Here is a 14,076-nt window from a genome sequence, read left to right as displayed (position 1 = left end):
ATTATCTAGCAGCATGTCCAATCATACCTTGAAAACCTACAGCAATGGCAACTCTACTATGTCCCTGTGAATGTTGTTCCAGTGAATGATTCTTCTCACTGTAAAAACTTCCTTTCTTTTACAGGGAGATGAAACCTCTTCTGGTATAAATTGTACCCACTGCCCTTTGTCTTCTCTGTGTGGCTCCTCATGAAGAGAAAGCCTTGGTCCTCTCTGAAGTTGCCCTTTAAGATGGCTTTCCCTTCTGACTTGTCCACCTCACCACCCAGCTTGGTGTCATTAGCAAACTTGGTGAGGGTGCTGTCAGTCTGATAATCCAAGTCATTTATGGTGATGTTGAACAGTGTGGGGCCCAGTATGAATCCCTGATGGACCCCCCTTGCGACAGGCTGCCAACCTGAGCTAAAACCATTGATCTCCATCTCCGAATGCAACCTGTTGGCCCATTTCCTACCCATTTCGCAGACAACCTTTCCAGACTGTATCTTGACAGTTTGTCGTGGTGGAGGCTGTGGGAAACAGTGTTGAACACTTTGGTGAAGTTCAGTATCACGTTTGCTCAGACAAGATCTGTGCAGACTCCTTTCAGAGGAGAAAGCGCTCCTACACTTTCCTGCAGTTTTTCTGTAAGGCCAACTCTATGAGGTTTAATAAGGCCAAGTGCTGGGTCCCGCATTTCGGTCACAACAGCCCCAAGCAACGCTACAGGCTTGGGGAAGAGTGGCTGGAAAGCTGCCCAGCAGAAAAGGACCTGGGGGTGCTGGTGGACGGCCAGCTTAACATGAGCCAGCAGTGTGCCCAGGTGGCCAAGAAGGCCAACAGCATTCTGGCTTGTATCAGGAATAGCGTGGCCAGCAGGAGCAGGGAAGTGATCGTGCCTCTGTACTCGGCACTGGTGAGGCCTCACCTCGAGTGCTGTGTTCAGTTCTGGGCCCCGCTGTACAAGAGGGACATTGAAGTGCTGGAGCATGTCCAGAGGAGAGCTACCAGGCTGGTGAGGGGTCTGGAGACCAGGGCATATGAGGAGAGGCTGAGGGAGCTGGGCATGTTTAGCTTGGAGAAGAGGAGGCTGAGGGGACACCTCATTGCCCTCTACAACTGCCTGAAAGGAGGTTGGAGAGAGGTGGATGTTGGCCTCTTCTCCCAGGTGAATAATGACAGGACCAGAGGAAATGGTCTGAAGTTGTGGCAGGGGAGGTTTAGATTAGACATTAGGAAGAATTACTTTACTGAAAGAGTGGTCAGGCACTGGAACAGCCTGCCCAGGGAGGTGGTTGAGTCACCATCCCTAGAGGTGTTTAAGAAACGTCTAGATTTGGCACTTCAGGGCATGCTTTAGTGGCAGAGACTGTAGGGGTTTTTTTTGTGTGTGTATGGTTGGACTCGATGATCTCAAAGGTCCTTTCCAACCATGAAGATTCTATGATTCTGTGATTCTATGATTCTATATCTAGGTCCAGTTCCCTCCCATGTCTGAGATCATCTGCATATTTTATCTTTTCTGTGCTTATCCATATGGTATTGTTTTCATTCCTGCTGAGGCTGTTCCTGTTTTCCTCGAATAAAAATATCATTGGATCTCAAATCAGCATTGTATATTAGGCATTAGCAGAAGCAAGAATAAAAAATGAGGACTCCATTGACATAAGTGAATTTGTTATTTATCCTATTTTATCCTATTCACGTTTATCCTATTCCGGAATACAAGAACTCACCTAACTTGCTCCATCCATTCACTGTGTATCAGATAAACTGGACTTGTGAATTGCTGGGAAGCAAAGCACCTAAGCATTTGGTCTGATAACACTAAACACCACCAGACTCAAGCCTCTCTGTGAATCTGGATCTTCATGCCATCATTTAAGATACTAATGACAGATACGTGAAATCTTTTATCAACCATATGAGATGCTCCAAAGGGAGGCTTCTATCACAGACATGGCTGATAAGAATTTCAGGTGGTGCCTAATCTTAAAAATATTCTCTTCACATCAAGAACATCACAAGAGTATGGATAGTCATTGATGAAGTAATCCTAATCTGTTTATTCTTTCTCTCTCCAATAAACTAAATTTGCCATTTACCTCAGACAATTAAAGCCTCACTAGCTCCCTTTAACTGGTTTCCTACTTTCATTAATATTTGCCACAACCTTAAGTGCCCAAATTGAGTGTATTTAGTACCTTGTAAATTTGGCTAGCACGGAGTCTTGTAAAATATAGGATGCCATCTGACATTGGGCTAATCTTTGGATTGGGCCATCCAAAAAGCACAGTGTCTCTCTGAAGGTAGCAGATAGGCTTGACCATCAACTAAGTTCTGCAGAGTCGAGAAGCAGTGCAACAGGTCAAGAATAACATTGCTTTCAAGGAGGGAAGCATTAGGACCTGAGAACAGGGGCAAGTTAAGTGTGTGTCCTGGCAGTATCTAAACCAAAGAGAATATGTTAAACTGGTCAGAAAAAAAAAATATTAATCACAAAATAAATTAAAAACCCCACAGCTTCCTCAGCACTTTTGATGTTGGCTGGTTGCAGACATTGCTCCAAACAGTCACATTATAAACTGATTTCTCATTTGTTGCAGGACATCATTATAAAGATTTCTCATGCATAGCCAAATGGGAACAAGAGATTACTAAAGAACAGTTCATTTTTCAGCTGCATTTTATTTGTAATACCTTTTCTTGGCAGATGTTATCCCCACAAATGAATGAATGTTCTGAAGGAACAAAGTGAACATGGATTGATGGGAGAAATTGATCTGCATTTGTTAATGTACTTGTGCTGCAGCAAGCACATTAAGTAATTAAAGTGCTAAAAAAGATCTTCCTATCCAGGCACACAATATACTGAACTCCACTAATGCAAGGACAAAGACCAATTATTTTTTTCATTGCATCTGAAGTGCACCTTGTCTGCAGTGTACACACCATATTGTTTGATGGCATCCATAGAATTAAACTATCTAGTTACAGAAACAGTTATGATCCCAAGGCAACTCTAAAGTATGAAGTGTCAAAAAAGAAAAATGATTCTGAGTTCCCACCATAAGCCATGTTAAAAGGATCTGGTAAGGAGATGGTGTACAATTTTCCATTTTGAAAATAAGATTTTTGAGTGTTTTAAGCTGAATATAAAAATATCTGGAAAATAAAATTCAGAGACGCTTTGGAACAATTTTTCCCCATTTTCAGTGATGTTTTCTACTGTCACAGCATCTGAGTGTTTGTGGTTGTACCCTGTTAAGAACAATCTTTTGAGATATTATTACTACTCCCATGTTTGTAGATAATAGCTGATGAGGTAAAAGGCTGTTCAAGCCTGTCTTAAGAAATTTCTTGAACTCATTACTCACTCCAACAAATAATAACAGTCATAGATCATTTGGATTTGGAACAATTATATTGAAATGCACCTTACAAAACTGTGCAGAAGTGTGTGGACAGTATTGCCAAGAGATGGCTTCCTCTAAGGGAAGGGGAATAGATTTCCCTTCATAAGGCAGAGAAATAAAGCTGAACTACATCTCCTAGCCACTAGGCAGTGCTTCCTCTGAAAATGATGGGCGTGGGGCACTAAGTGAAGGACACAACAGTAAGGAAATTACTGGTGTGGTTTTCCCTTTCAACCCTAGTTTGCATGGCAACGTGAAATTTTTCACATACAGGTCCCAGCAATCATTAATACCGAGTTGAAACCAGGCATGTGCAATATCAGAGGGCCTGATATGTGCAATATCTGGACAACATGATTATTTAAAACAAAGACATATTGGAGAGCCCAGAAATGTTATATTAATTTGAGAGCTTATGAGAACTCCAAATGTCGTCTTATCACTTCTCAACCCTTATGGGACAGATTCACCACTTGTTCTCCTCCCATTTGGTGCCCATGTAGCACAACAAGAACTGTCTGACTCATGTCAAGAAAGAGTGTGCTCACCTTCAGTCACCTTTCATACATGGATAGCAGCTGATATTTCTTGGTCCTGAACACTAGAATAATAACCAGTAATTAAAACAAATTATTTTAAAGTATACATTGCACAACATTCAGCAAATGGCCTCCATTTAGTCATAGATATCAGGGTAAAAAAAACCAAAGTATAATCTAGTGAATCAGTACATTCACTGCCTAGCTTTCTTTCTGATCCTTCTTACAGTTTTCTCAGCTTTTTCCCATATGTAGAATACAAATAACTAGCATTTAAGGAAGACATTTTGAAGGATACGTAAAGGTTGCAAAGTGATTTCTGATCCAAAGATAAAAGGTGGTAATACTTATGCAGAGCACAGTTTGGTATAGATACTCTAGCTATCCAGGTGAAAACCTTTGTACACACCACGAAAATTCAGAAGTCAAGATGGAAGGATACAGACAGAAGGCATTCTACTTGCTCCTGGAAGACAAACATTAAAATATATCATACAGATGGTGCTAGCCAAGAGGAATGTCATGCAAACAGATGGGATCCACTCTCTTAGGAAATAAAATGCAAGGTGATGTTAGATTAAAATCTTGGGTAAAAAAAATATAACTAAAGAGAGAAGAAGAAACTAAAATGAAACTTTTGGGATTTAGCCAGCTTTTAATGCTCATCAGTCATTAAGCTGGAAGACAGCTCATTGTATCATCTGTAACATTAAAAATTGACCCTCATAAGATTTTCTTCAAAGCTCTTGGTGTGCTTTGCACATTTTTATGAATCCAATTCATAAAATAAAAATATTTCTGCAAGCAGAGATCTTAAATTTAAAGGATTATCCTCTGGAGCATCACAGAGTGCCTTTGATCACCCCTAAGAAAGTTAATTAAGTTTTAACTTGAGTAAAGCAAAGGTTTTCATTTAATATGCTAAACCCATGTCTTTGAGATGAATTTCTACTTGAATCAATAGACTTTATACAATAAGTGCTTGCATTTCATTCTTGGGTCTTCTAAAGACAGTTGTGATCTTCACTGATGCACTCAGGTCTAACTGTTTTACCTTCTGAGTATTTGTGCTTAACGATATCATGGACAATTGATGACATAAACCCCATAAATTCATAGAATAAGTCGGCATTAAATGCAGCATAAAAATTGGTCTTCCTTCAGGATGTGACACATTTGTTGAGGAACTGGACACAATAACATTAAGACTTAAGATGTGAAGCATCGCATATAGATGAGAAACAGAAGTTAATTTTATTTGGAAACTGCATTTCTCAGCTAAAATCACTTTTTAATGTTAATCAAATAAACCTATTTTGTGCTGTAAGCTAAACAGCTAGATGAATTACTGAAGACCATGGTGCTGACCATAAATCACTAAAACATAGTGTCTACTGCACGGGCTGAAACTGAACGATGCAGAATAAAGCTGCACAAGTTTGTTTCAGTGCCGAGGAAGGCAATGGTCACACCCATCCTAGTGTCAGGGAATCATTCAGGCTGGAAGTGAAGTTGGGTGGTCTCCAGCCCAATGTGTGCTCAAAGCAGGACCAGTTATTGAATTTGACCAAATTGGTCACATCCATGTCCAGCCAGATCTTGAAAATTCCCCAGCGTCTCTGAGCGGCAAATTCCAGAGCTTGATTATTCTCATAGGATATATATTTTTATTTTTTTTTTTAAATCTTGCAACCAGGAACTGTAGGAAGGGACCAGGTCTAGCTGTTCTCTCAACAGCTTGTCCTATATTTAAAGACAAGATTTGCTGCTGGTGATTATGCCATGCTTCCTTTAGGGATATGCACTGTGTGTAACAAAGTGGTAACACATTCTGAACACAGATAACTTCATCTGGCTCAATTAGTTGCTCTTTGCAAAGTGCTTTAGAAAGGAAAAGTGCCAAAAGAGCTGCAAAGCACCACAGTCACCCTCACATGAAAAGCTGGAGAAAACCTTCCCGTTCCCTGAAAATTGCACACAAGGAACACAGTGTTTTTTTGAAGCATCTCATAGTTATTTTATTACCAGAGCTGCTCATTCAGTAATTTCTGGCACCCTCTCTTGTTTAAAATAATTGCAGTGACACAGTCTATGCTCGTGTCATGTTTCTGGCTTGTTCTAATTAAGTTCAGTGCTTTAAAAATATGTCACTTTACTTGCTCTTAAGTAATAAGATGTTGCAGCACATACACATATATCCTTTCACAAGCCTGAGGGCTTAAGACTCCCTTCTCTGACACACATACATGCATGCGTGCACACACACACAGAGCTGAGTGATTACCAGCTTTAGACATGGGTCCATCTGTGACTCTATGAATTAGGAGCTGCAGTCAACATTTGAAGTGTAGCTCTGTATGAATGTAAATCATGTTAGGTGAAATTGAAGCTGCTTTCCAACATAATTCACTCAGAAAGTCATCAAAGCAGCAATGTAAATGTCACTTGGATTAGGGTGATATTTGCTCTCCATAGAGGAGATAGTGTCCAGATGTTAATGGACAAAGGTTTATTTTTCGGTCAACCAAGTACAACAGTTAGCTGAGCTTGGGGTTTTCTTCTTTTTATCTTTCTTTTTAAAAAAAATAAATATAAAAGACTTGCAAGGAACACGCTTCCTTTCCACTCTTCCAGCACTGATTGCCAACAAAGGGATGTTTAATAAGTGAATGGAACCTGCAGTTAATATTTTAAAAATATTTTTTTAAAACTAATAAATACGCAATTAATTTTGAAGCTTTGGGATACAACCTTCCATGGTTTTCATCGCAATCAGGAGCATTAAAAGGTTAATTTTAAATGGTACAATAGTTTCTTGTCTAATTGCCTGACTCCAAGAAACATGGCTCTAAAAAAAAGGAGTAGGACCTGTACTGAAAGCATAGGCATTACCAAAGACTCAGCTACAAACTCTGGCACAGAAATCTTACTAGAAATGTCCTTGCTTAATATTAGGTATCACAAAGACTCATGCCTTCTTTGGAGGCATGAGTTACAGAGGTGCGTTGCTTGCCAACCTCTAAATCAGAGAAGACAATCCAACAAGCTGATTGAGACACTCCCATTAATGTCAGTGGTTTTGAAGAAGGCTATAGAAACCTGATGAACATAAAATGCCACGTGGTTTTAATTGATTTCCTGACTGTTTAGCAGTCTTGAAAACTGTGGCTGGAAGAATAGCAAACCCCCTGTTTTTTCTGAGATGTAGAGTTTTGTATTATTGTATTCAGCTATCACAACTCATTGCTGACAAGATCACTACTAAGTGTCCATCGTGCTATGCTTTGTCTAAACATGTAAAATTTTATACCTTTTTTAGTTGCAAACGTGCATAAACACACCAGCTGTGTTTCTTTTTTCTTTTGAAGCTTTTTTTTTTTAATACCATTCAGTATGGTATTTTATATTATGCTCATCACTAATACCTGAGCAGTGCTTCCACAAAGACCAATATCTGTCATATAATTTTCCTTTTATTCTTTCCCCTGGGGTAGAAACTTGAGCAGTAGAGCGTTTTCTATTTTAACTCTAATAGTTTTTGCATTCAGAAACATGCTTTTGTCAGAAATGCCAGATCAGTTCTAAGACGCCTGACCCTTGGAGATGATCCTTTGTCCCTAGGGGTTTACTGCACTGCTCCAGTCAGGTCCCAGAGAAGGGATGATCCTTCCTTTTCTGACACAAAGTTCTACTTTGCCTAAAAAAAAAAAAAAAACCAACAAAAAAAAAAACGGAAAAAAAGAAAAGAAGCTTCCTATATGAGCCTGTGTCCCAGGTGCTCACAGTAACCTGTGGGGCTGAGGAGATAATGTGCAGTGTTTTGTAGCATTTCCCTCATGATGACATTTCTGCAGCTCAGAAAAACTGTCATTAGGCCATGAGAGCAAGAGGGCATCATCATCTCCATCATCTCCTTTGCAGAGATAGTAGGAATATCAGTCATACCTGGTATGGTTATTACCAACAAGCAGCCAAGGGATAGCCCCAAGCTGCAGTCCAGACAGACGAGTTACGGGTATATGTATATATCTCTTTCATCAAAGGATAGTGAGCCACACTCTACAAGAAGCTGTCGTCTTAACTGCTACCTTGTGTCTTGCTTAGGCTCACCTCTCCTTTTTCCCTGCTGCTCACTGAACCATCGTAGTGTGACATGCTTACACACAACAGAGGGGTATGCATATTCTCTGCATAATGATGTCACTTGATTTTGTGTCATCTGGTTAATTGTACAGTCAGTAATTATTACACAAAAATGGCAGAAAAGACACAGTAGGTCACAGAAGAAGAAGCTCCAGCAGGCAAGACATTGCACACTGGCTGCATTTCAGAGATGACACTCTAAGGTTCTCTGCCACATCTAGCATACGAAACATTATCTCAGGGTCCTGAGTGCTATCTATCCAGGCCTCTTATTTATGAATCTAGATTGTACTAAATCGGTGATATTGCCTTGGTCAGCAAACCTATTAGATGAGCTGGCTTTTAGCTTAGTTCTCTGTAAGTAAAGAAGTGACACAGAACAGTTACCTAATGTATTTAGGGTAAGGTAAGTCAGAGTATTGCTTATCTGAAGGAGGAAAATAATTTCCAGATACAAGAGTATCCTACTTTCCACTGACTAGTTTGATCGTGAGTCAATGGAGTTTGTTGAGATGCTGCTCTTCACTTGAGAACAGTCTCCTATCTTAGGCTTTACTCTATTTAGTTTCAATCATCTTTTCCAAAATACTACTGACACTGGAGATCTCACCTCTCTTCTGGAGTCACAGCGTGCCTGAAAATTAAAGTTGCTTACACTAATTAATCAAATGAGAGATTTGTCTTCACAAATTGTCATGAAAATAATGTGAAAATAATCATCATACATGATTCTCCTGAATTTGGACATTTGCTAGACTTTGGGACATTGATGTTCAGCTTACTGAACACAAGCACCTCAGCTACTTTCATGAGTTCGGATTTGTGCTATACTAGTCTCAAGCCGGCCAGTTCATGGCAGCAGGTTCTCAACTATCACTGCAAGACCATGTAGATAGTCATTGTCTTCTTACTCCTGAGCTTTTTTTGCCTTTTTTTTTTTTTGGAAAGTATCTGCTGCTGCCTTAAAGTTAAGGTCTGTTCAAGAGTCACAGAAATAATGTCTTCATGCCAAGAAAAAAGTCAGTTCTGTCAATACATCTATTCCAAGGGCCGGCACTAATTATTCCAGAAATGCATCACTTTAGCATGCCTGTTAGCCCTCTTCTTTTTCTTTTTTCATTTTTTTTAACCTCATTTATATTAAAGAGAATACATGCATCATAAATGAACTAGGTAAGTATTTTCAAAATGACATAGATTAACAGTCCAAAAGTCATTTGTATTTCATTACAGGTGAGAAGTTTGAAGAAAGGCATATGGTTATGAACAAAGTAACAAGATTTGTCCTAGACTGTCAATTTTTTTTTTATTTTTTTTTTTTTTTGCATGTACTGACACTGAACCTCAAAGACTCCAGAAATAAGGTCTGAACGTCTGAATACCATGTGTATTTTTCAGGTATCCATCCTGAATCTGAACCTGTATGCTGAGGAAGGGAGCTGCTGCATTTTGTCTCTGAAGAGGATGATTTCATGACTAAGTACACTGAAACACCGTTGTCCATCTGGTAGGCAAGAGGGATGTTTTCCAACATAAAGGCTTTCTCTGTTCAGGCAGAATATCATGTTTTCAGCAGCTCTTAATGCTATTGGTACTTGGTCTGATGCTTGTAGGGTCTTGGAAACTCTGAGACCACTGATCTTTTCCCCAGGGCAATGTTACATTCATTTTAGAAGAAGCTGGACTTTATTTTTCCACTCATTTTTAATTGTCACTACCCCTTACACACATAAACCACCAGTCTAAGTGTTAGACACTTAAAAATTGCAGCCCGGAATTTGAGGAGTGAAAAAACTGATAAGCAGTTGATTTGGTCCTGTGATTGGCAACTAGTGGCTTACCTTGATCCTTGCTTTATAATACATCATGGCCAGAATCCCAGCATTAGTAAGTCACTGTCTCACCTTCTTTGTGCCCTCTTTTCCCTCACAGGCTCCAAATGTTACTTACCCTCTGAACACAGTAGTTGTGGGCTTGTTTTTTTCAGTCTGTCAAATAGATTTTGAAAAGCTTTAAGAAAAGAAGGTGCATAAGGATTGCATCTGACAGAGCCAGACAAATCAATTAATTGATCTCTGGCAGTCAGGGATAATTTTATTTCCTACTCTATTAAGGAAAATCAGAATCAGTTAGGTAATTTCACTAGAGAAAATATCTGTCACCAGTTATTAAGCAGCACATGATGGAGAGAATTAAGGATGGAAAACTTAAAAAATTTTTTCTTCCAGAAACTGCATTACCTATTACTCAACCTTTAGAACTCCGGCATCAAACAGCATTGCAATTCCTTTGGTTTGACCAATTAAAAGGTTCTTTCTTCCCCTATAGTAGCACCTACAGCATTTAACCTTTGATGTCTATAAATACTAACACTGTTATGTTTGTGCTTCAAAAGAAGATAAATTTAACACTAATTGACCAAAGTAAACTACCTGCAACACATAATTTACTGATGACTGTTCCTGTTATATAAGACAGAAATAAGACAGAAACATATAACCACAAGCAATATTTACAAAAAAAAAAAAAAAAACAACCCAAAACAACCAAACTGATTACTTTTATACCGGAATCTCTTTTCAGCATTAACCGTTCACACGGGTTAAGAAACATGATTCAAGTATCACAAGGTGCAATTCAGATAGATTAAGGAGTTTCCATTTCTCCTGAGGAGAGAGGTGGCAACTGGCTGTGTGTGCATACAGAATTCAAAATAGCTTCCAGCGCAATCAGAAATAGAAGAGGACCATTACTGAAGGCCTAACATTTTAAAGCACTTTGACTCCGTGCCAGCAGATCATGTCTTTAATCAAGTTTGATTATTAACCGTCACCTAACGGGTCCAGAAGAGCTGATTCTCCCAGGATTCTCTTGCTATACCTTTTTGATTTACTTATTCCTTTATTTGCATGGAGTGCTCTTCTCCAAAGGGCTCACTGTTGGCCCAGACACGCTCTCCCTAAAGATACCGTCTTTAGAAGGACAGTTAGCCAAGACTAAGTGTTTTGGAAAATACTGTCCTTACTTCTGCACAATTACACAGTTCCAACCCAGGAATATCAACCTTATGTCAATTAAGCATACAGTAGCAGAACTGCTATGTATTTGTGGAGATACATAATAAGGTTTTTTATTATGGTGGGGTTTTTTATTTTGTTTTTGTACCAAAGTATCAGGAGAAAAAGTAAGCAACATACATTTTTATTAATATTCTTCATTGTTGTTCTTGCTTTTGTTGTTAAAAATACGCAGCATGTTAGGTTCCCATAGAAATTAAGATTTTTTTCAGCTGCACTGCTATCCTGATGGACAACTTTTCATAAATCATCTTTCTGGCCTTCCTCAGGACAGAAGGATATTGACTCAATTTACAAGGCACTGAAAGAAGGAAAACAGTACTTAAATATAAAATTCCCTTCATTATTACTTCAATCACCCTCTCCTCTGGGGAGACCATATGTCAACCCAAGGTATCCCAGATGTCTATAGTGAATATCAACAATGGTAACAGGGTAAAAAATGAAAAATATGCCCAACTTAAAATGAAATTGGGCAAGTTATTTACCCCTTTTCTTCACATATTCATGCTATAGTGATAGGGGCTGCTGAGTAGATGAAGCCAGGCAGAGGATACCGATCAGCAAACATGAGACACAATAAAGGATTTTGTTGGAAATGCAAAGGTTAAAACTATGGAAGGAAAGCAGACTTAATACTATGCAGTATATATAGAAAGAAAAATTACTGTAAACAAATTAATGCAGTATAACCTATAGTACCATGTGTTTGGAATATTAATCAGTAAAGCCAGGTAAGCACCAGTGGGGAAAAAAGCAAGGGTAATTAGGAACTCATTAGTGTGACAGCAGAATATATTATCTGTCTTAGTGCTAGGTTTACCCCCACACCAGAGATCTGATCTGACTGTCAAAGCCAAAGAAAGCATTTTACAGACATTACTGAATGCAAAAGCAGACCGATATGACAAAAAGCAGGCAGCTCGTCACACAGTAACATGAGAAGTGGGAATATTCCTAGCTAACCTTTGAACATCCTACTGTCTAAGTGCAAAAAAATCACTGAACTCACAGATGGGTGTGGATTTTCAAATGTGAGGAAGATCAAAGACATTACCCTGATCGTCAGAAGCCAAGAAAAAAATCTATAGCTAGGACTGTCTTCTAAGGTCATAAGGACAGGAATACACAGCAGATTTCTTTTATAACTCAGATAAACCAAACACCTCAAGCACAGAGGATTTTTTTTTATTTTCCTATTTAACACAGTACTTGGTATAGTCAGAATGCTTTCTAACATAAAGTTGGTGGATATGCACTTGGAGACAAGAACAGAATGACAGATGTCAGCTCTTAAAACAAAATGTTTCCTTCATTCAACTTCACAGCATCTTTTCCACGTAGTTCCTCACAGTGAAAGCAATTAACAAAAAGCCCGTACACAGGTAGGAACGGCTCTACTTAATCTATCCCAATACCTGAAACAATTCCTTAGTTTTCTTGCTTGAAATGGTTCTCAAGATGGACAAATCAGCTGTGAACCACCCCTGTGCAAAGCTAAGGCTCGAAAGAGAACATCTAGTGTACTGTACACATCAGTCCTCATAGATGGAAGAAAATAATATTCCACTAGACCCACTACTGTCCATTAAGTACATTCTTTTGACCCATCTGGGTCTTCTGATCTCCTCAAAAAGTGTTTCAGTACCTTGTCTTTTCCTCACTGGAAAACACTGTAGGGTCCAATACACAAACAGAGTAACAACTCACATGTGGTTAGGCTGCTGCACTTCACGGCCACTAGGTTGCTATAAAAGCTATTGGGAAGAGAGGTGTAAAAGAATAGGGGCAAAAGTTTCGGTAAGTTGTACATGTTTTTCTAACTTACAGGGATGTGAAAGAAACATTACGGCCAGCAGAACCAGAGCTTCAGGCAAACATGAGTATTCATGTTCCCTTCTGAAATGGTAAGATTCAGCTAAAATTTGTTAAAAGAATGTTGTCATTAGATTTATGACCCTAAAATTAACATGTTTTCCTGATGGTTCAACACAGCTGTCGTTTAACAGAGGCTTAACACCAGTCCAAAAGCATTTAAAGCAGCTATCGTGCTTATATCAAAACAGATACTTAAAATAATTTGGATCATTACAACATGGTATTACAAAAACAAGTCAGTCAGTCTGACTTTATAGTGAAAGTGATGTACATTGATCTTCCTTGACAGCAATGAAAGCCCAATGACATCCTTCCCTGCCCCAGAGATTGCATAAAATATAACTGCATTTGGCAGAAAAGAACCTGTTTTGTAGTTTAACTCTTTTCTATAAACTACTCCTCTGTAATCGGATGCAAATTAATGGAAACGTCAACTCACCCTCTCTGGAAGAGGTCCACATTATGGAATTTGTGTAGCTCCACAGAAAACTCGACCGTTCCCTGGACCTCAGACATGATTTTTTCAGGTCATCACCTAAAGAACACATATATAGAGGCACTATAAACATTTAAAGTATTTTGCTTAACAAATCCATGGATAGATTACTACATTTTATTCGTCATTTCGGGGTTCATGCAAAGCTTGAAATCAACTGCAATCAACTGGAATCTTTCCAATAACATCATTGGGCTCCATCTTCAGGAAGACTTGCTAAAAGCCAGATCAAAGCAGTAATTAAGAGAGGTAAAAAGCCTAATTGAGCCTAAGGACAGAATGATAATATTATGGAAAGTATAAGAAGCAAAAAGTAAATAACATATTATGTGGAAGAATCTCAGAGCAAATTTTAATTAACTCTCTTGCTTCTCTTGTACGGGAAATTGATTTTTTTATTCCCATTTTACCAAATGGCAGATATCCAGGGTCAGCGCAGCTCATTTCTGTAAAAGCATAAGCCAAAAAGACATAAACCCTAGGCAGATGAGAGCAGAATTCAGAATCCTCTTGCTTTTGACCCTTCTTATGACTTAACTAAAGTCCCG

At 38.8% G+C, this 14,076-nt stretch overlaps 1 protein-coding gene across 1 annotated transcript in view; it reads right to left on the bottom strand.

Annotated features, from left to right (window-relative positions):
- Window positions 1–13,548, bottom strand: part of FAM135B (family with sequence similarity 135 member B) — a 151,503-nt gene extending 137,955 nt beyond the window's left edge. Inside the window, exon 1 of the mRNA XM_054191529.1 lies at window positions 13,472–13,548. Coding sequence (XP_054047504.1) covers window positions 13,472–13,548 — 77 coding nt within the window. The remainder of the gene's footprint in view (window positions 1–13,471) is intronic.
- Between the last annotated feature and the right edge of the window lie 528 nt (window positions 13,549–14,076).

This window comes from Rissa tridactyla, chromosome 2 (assembly GCF_028500815.1).
Source record: "Rissa tridactyla isolate bRisTri1 chromosome 2, bRisTri1.patW.cur.20221130, whole genome shotgun sequence".
NCBI classification, from domain to species: Eukaryota; Metazoa; Chordata; class Aves; order Charadriiformes; family Laridae; genus Rissa; species Rissa tridactyla.
This window is presented reverse-complemented; position numbering and strand designations above follow the sequence as displayed.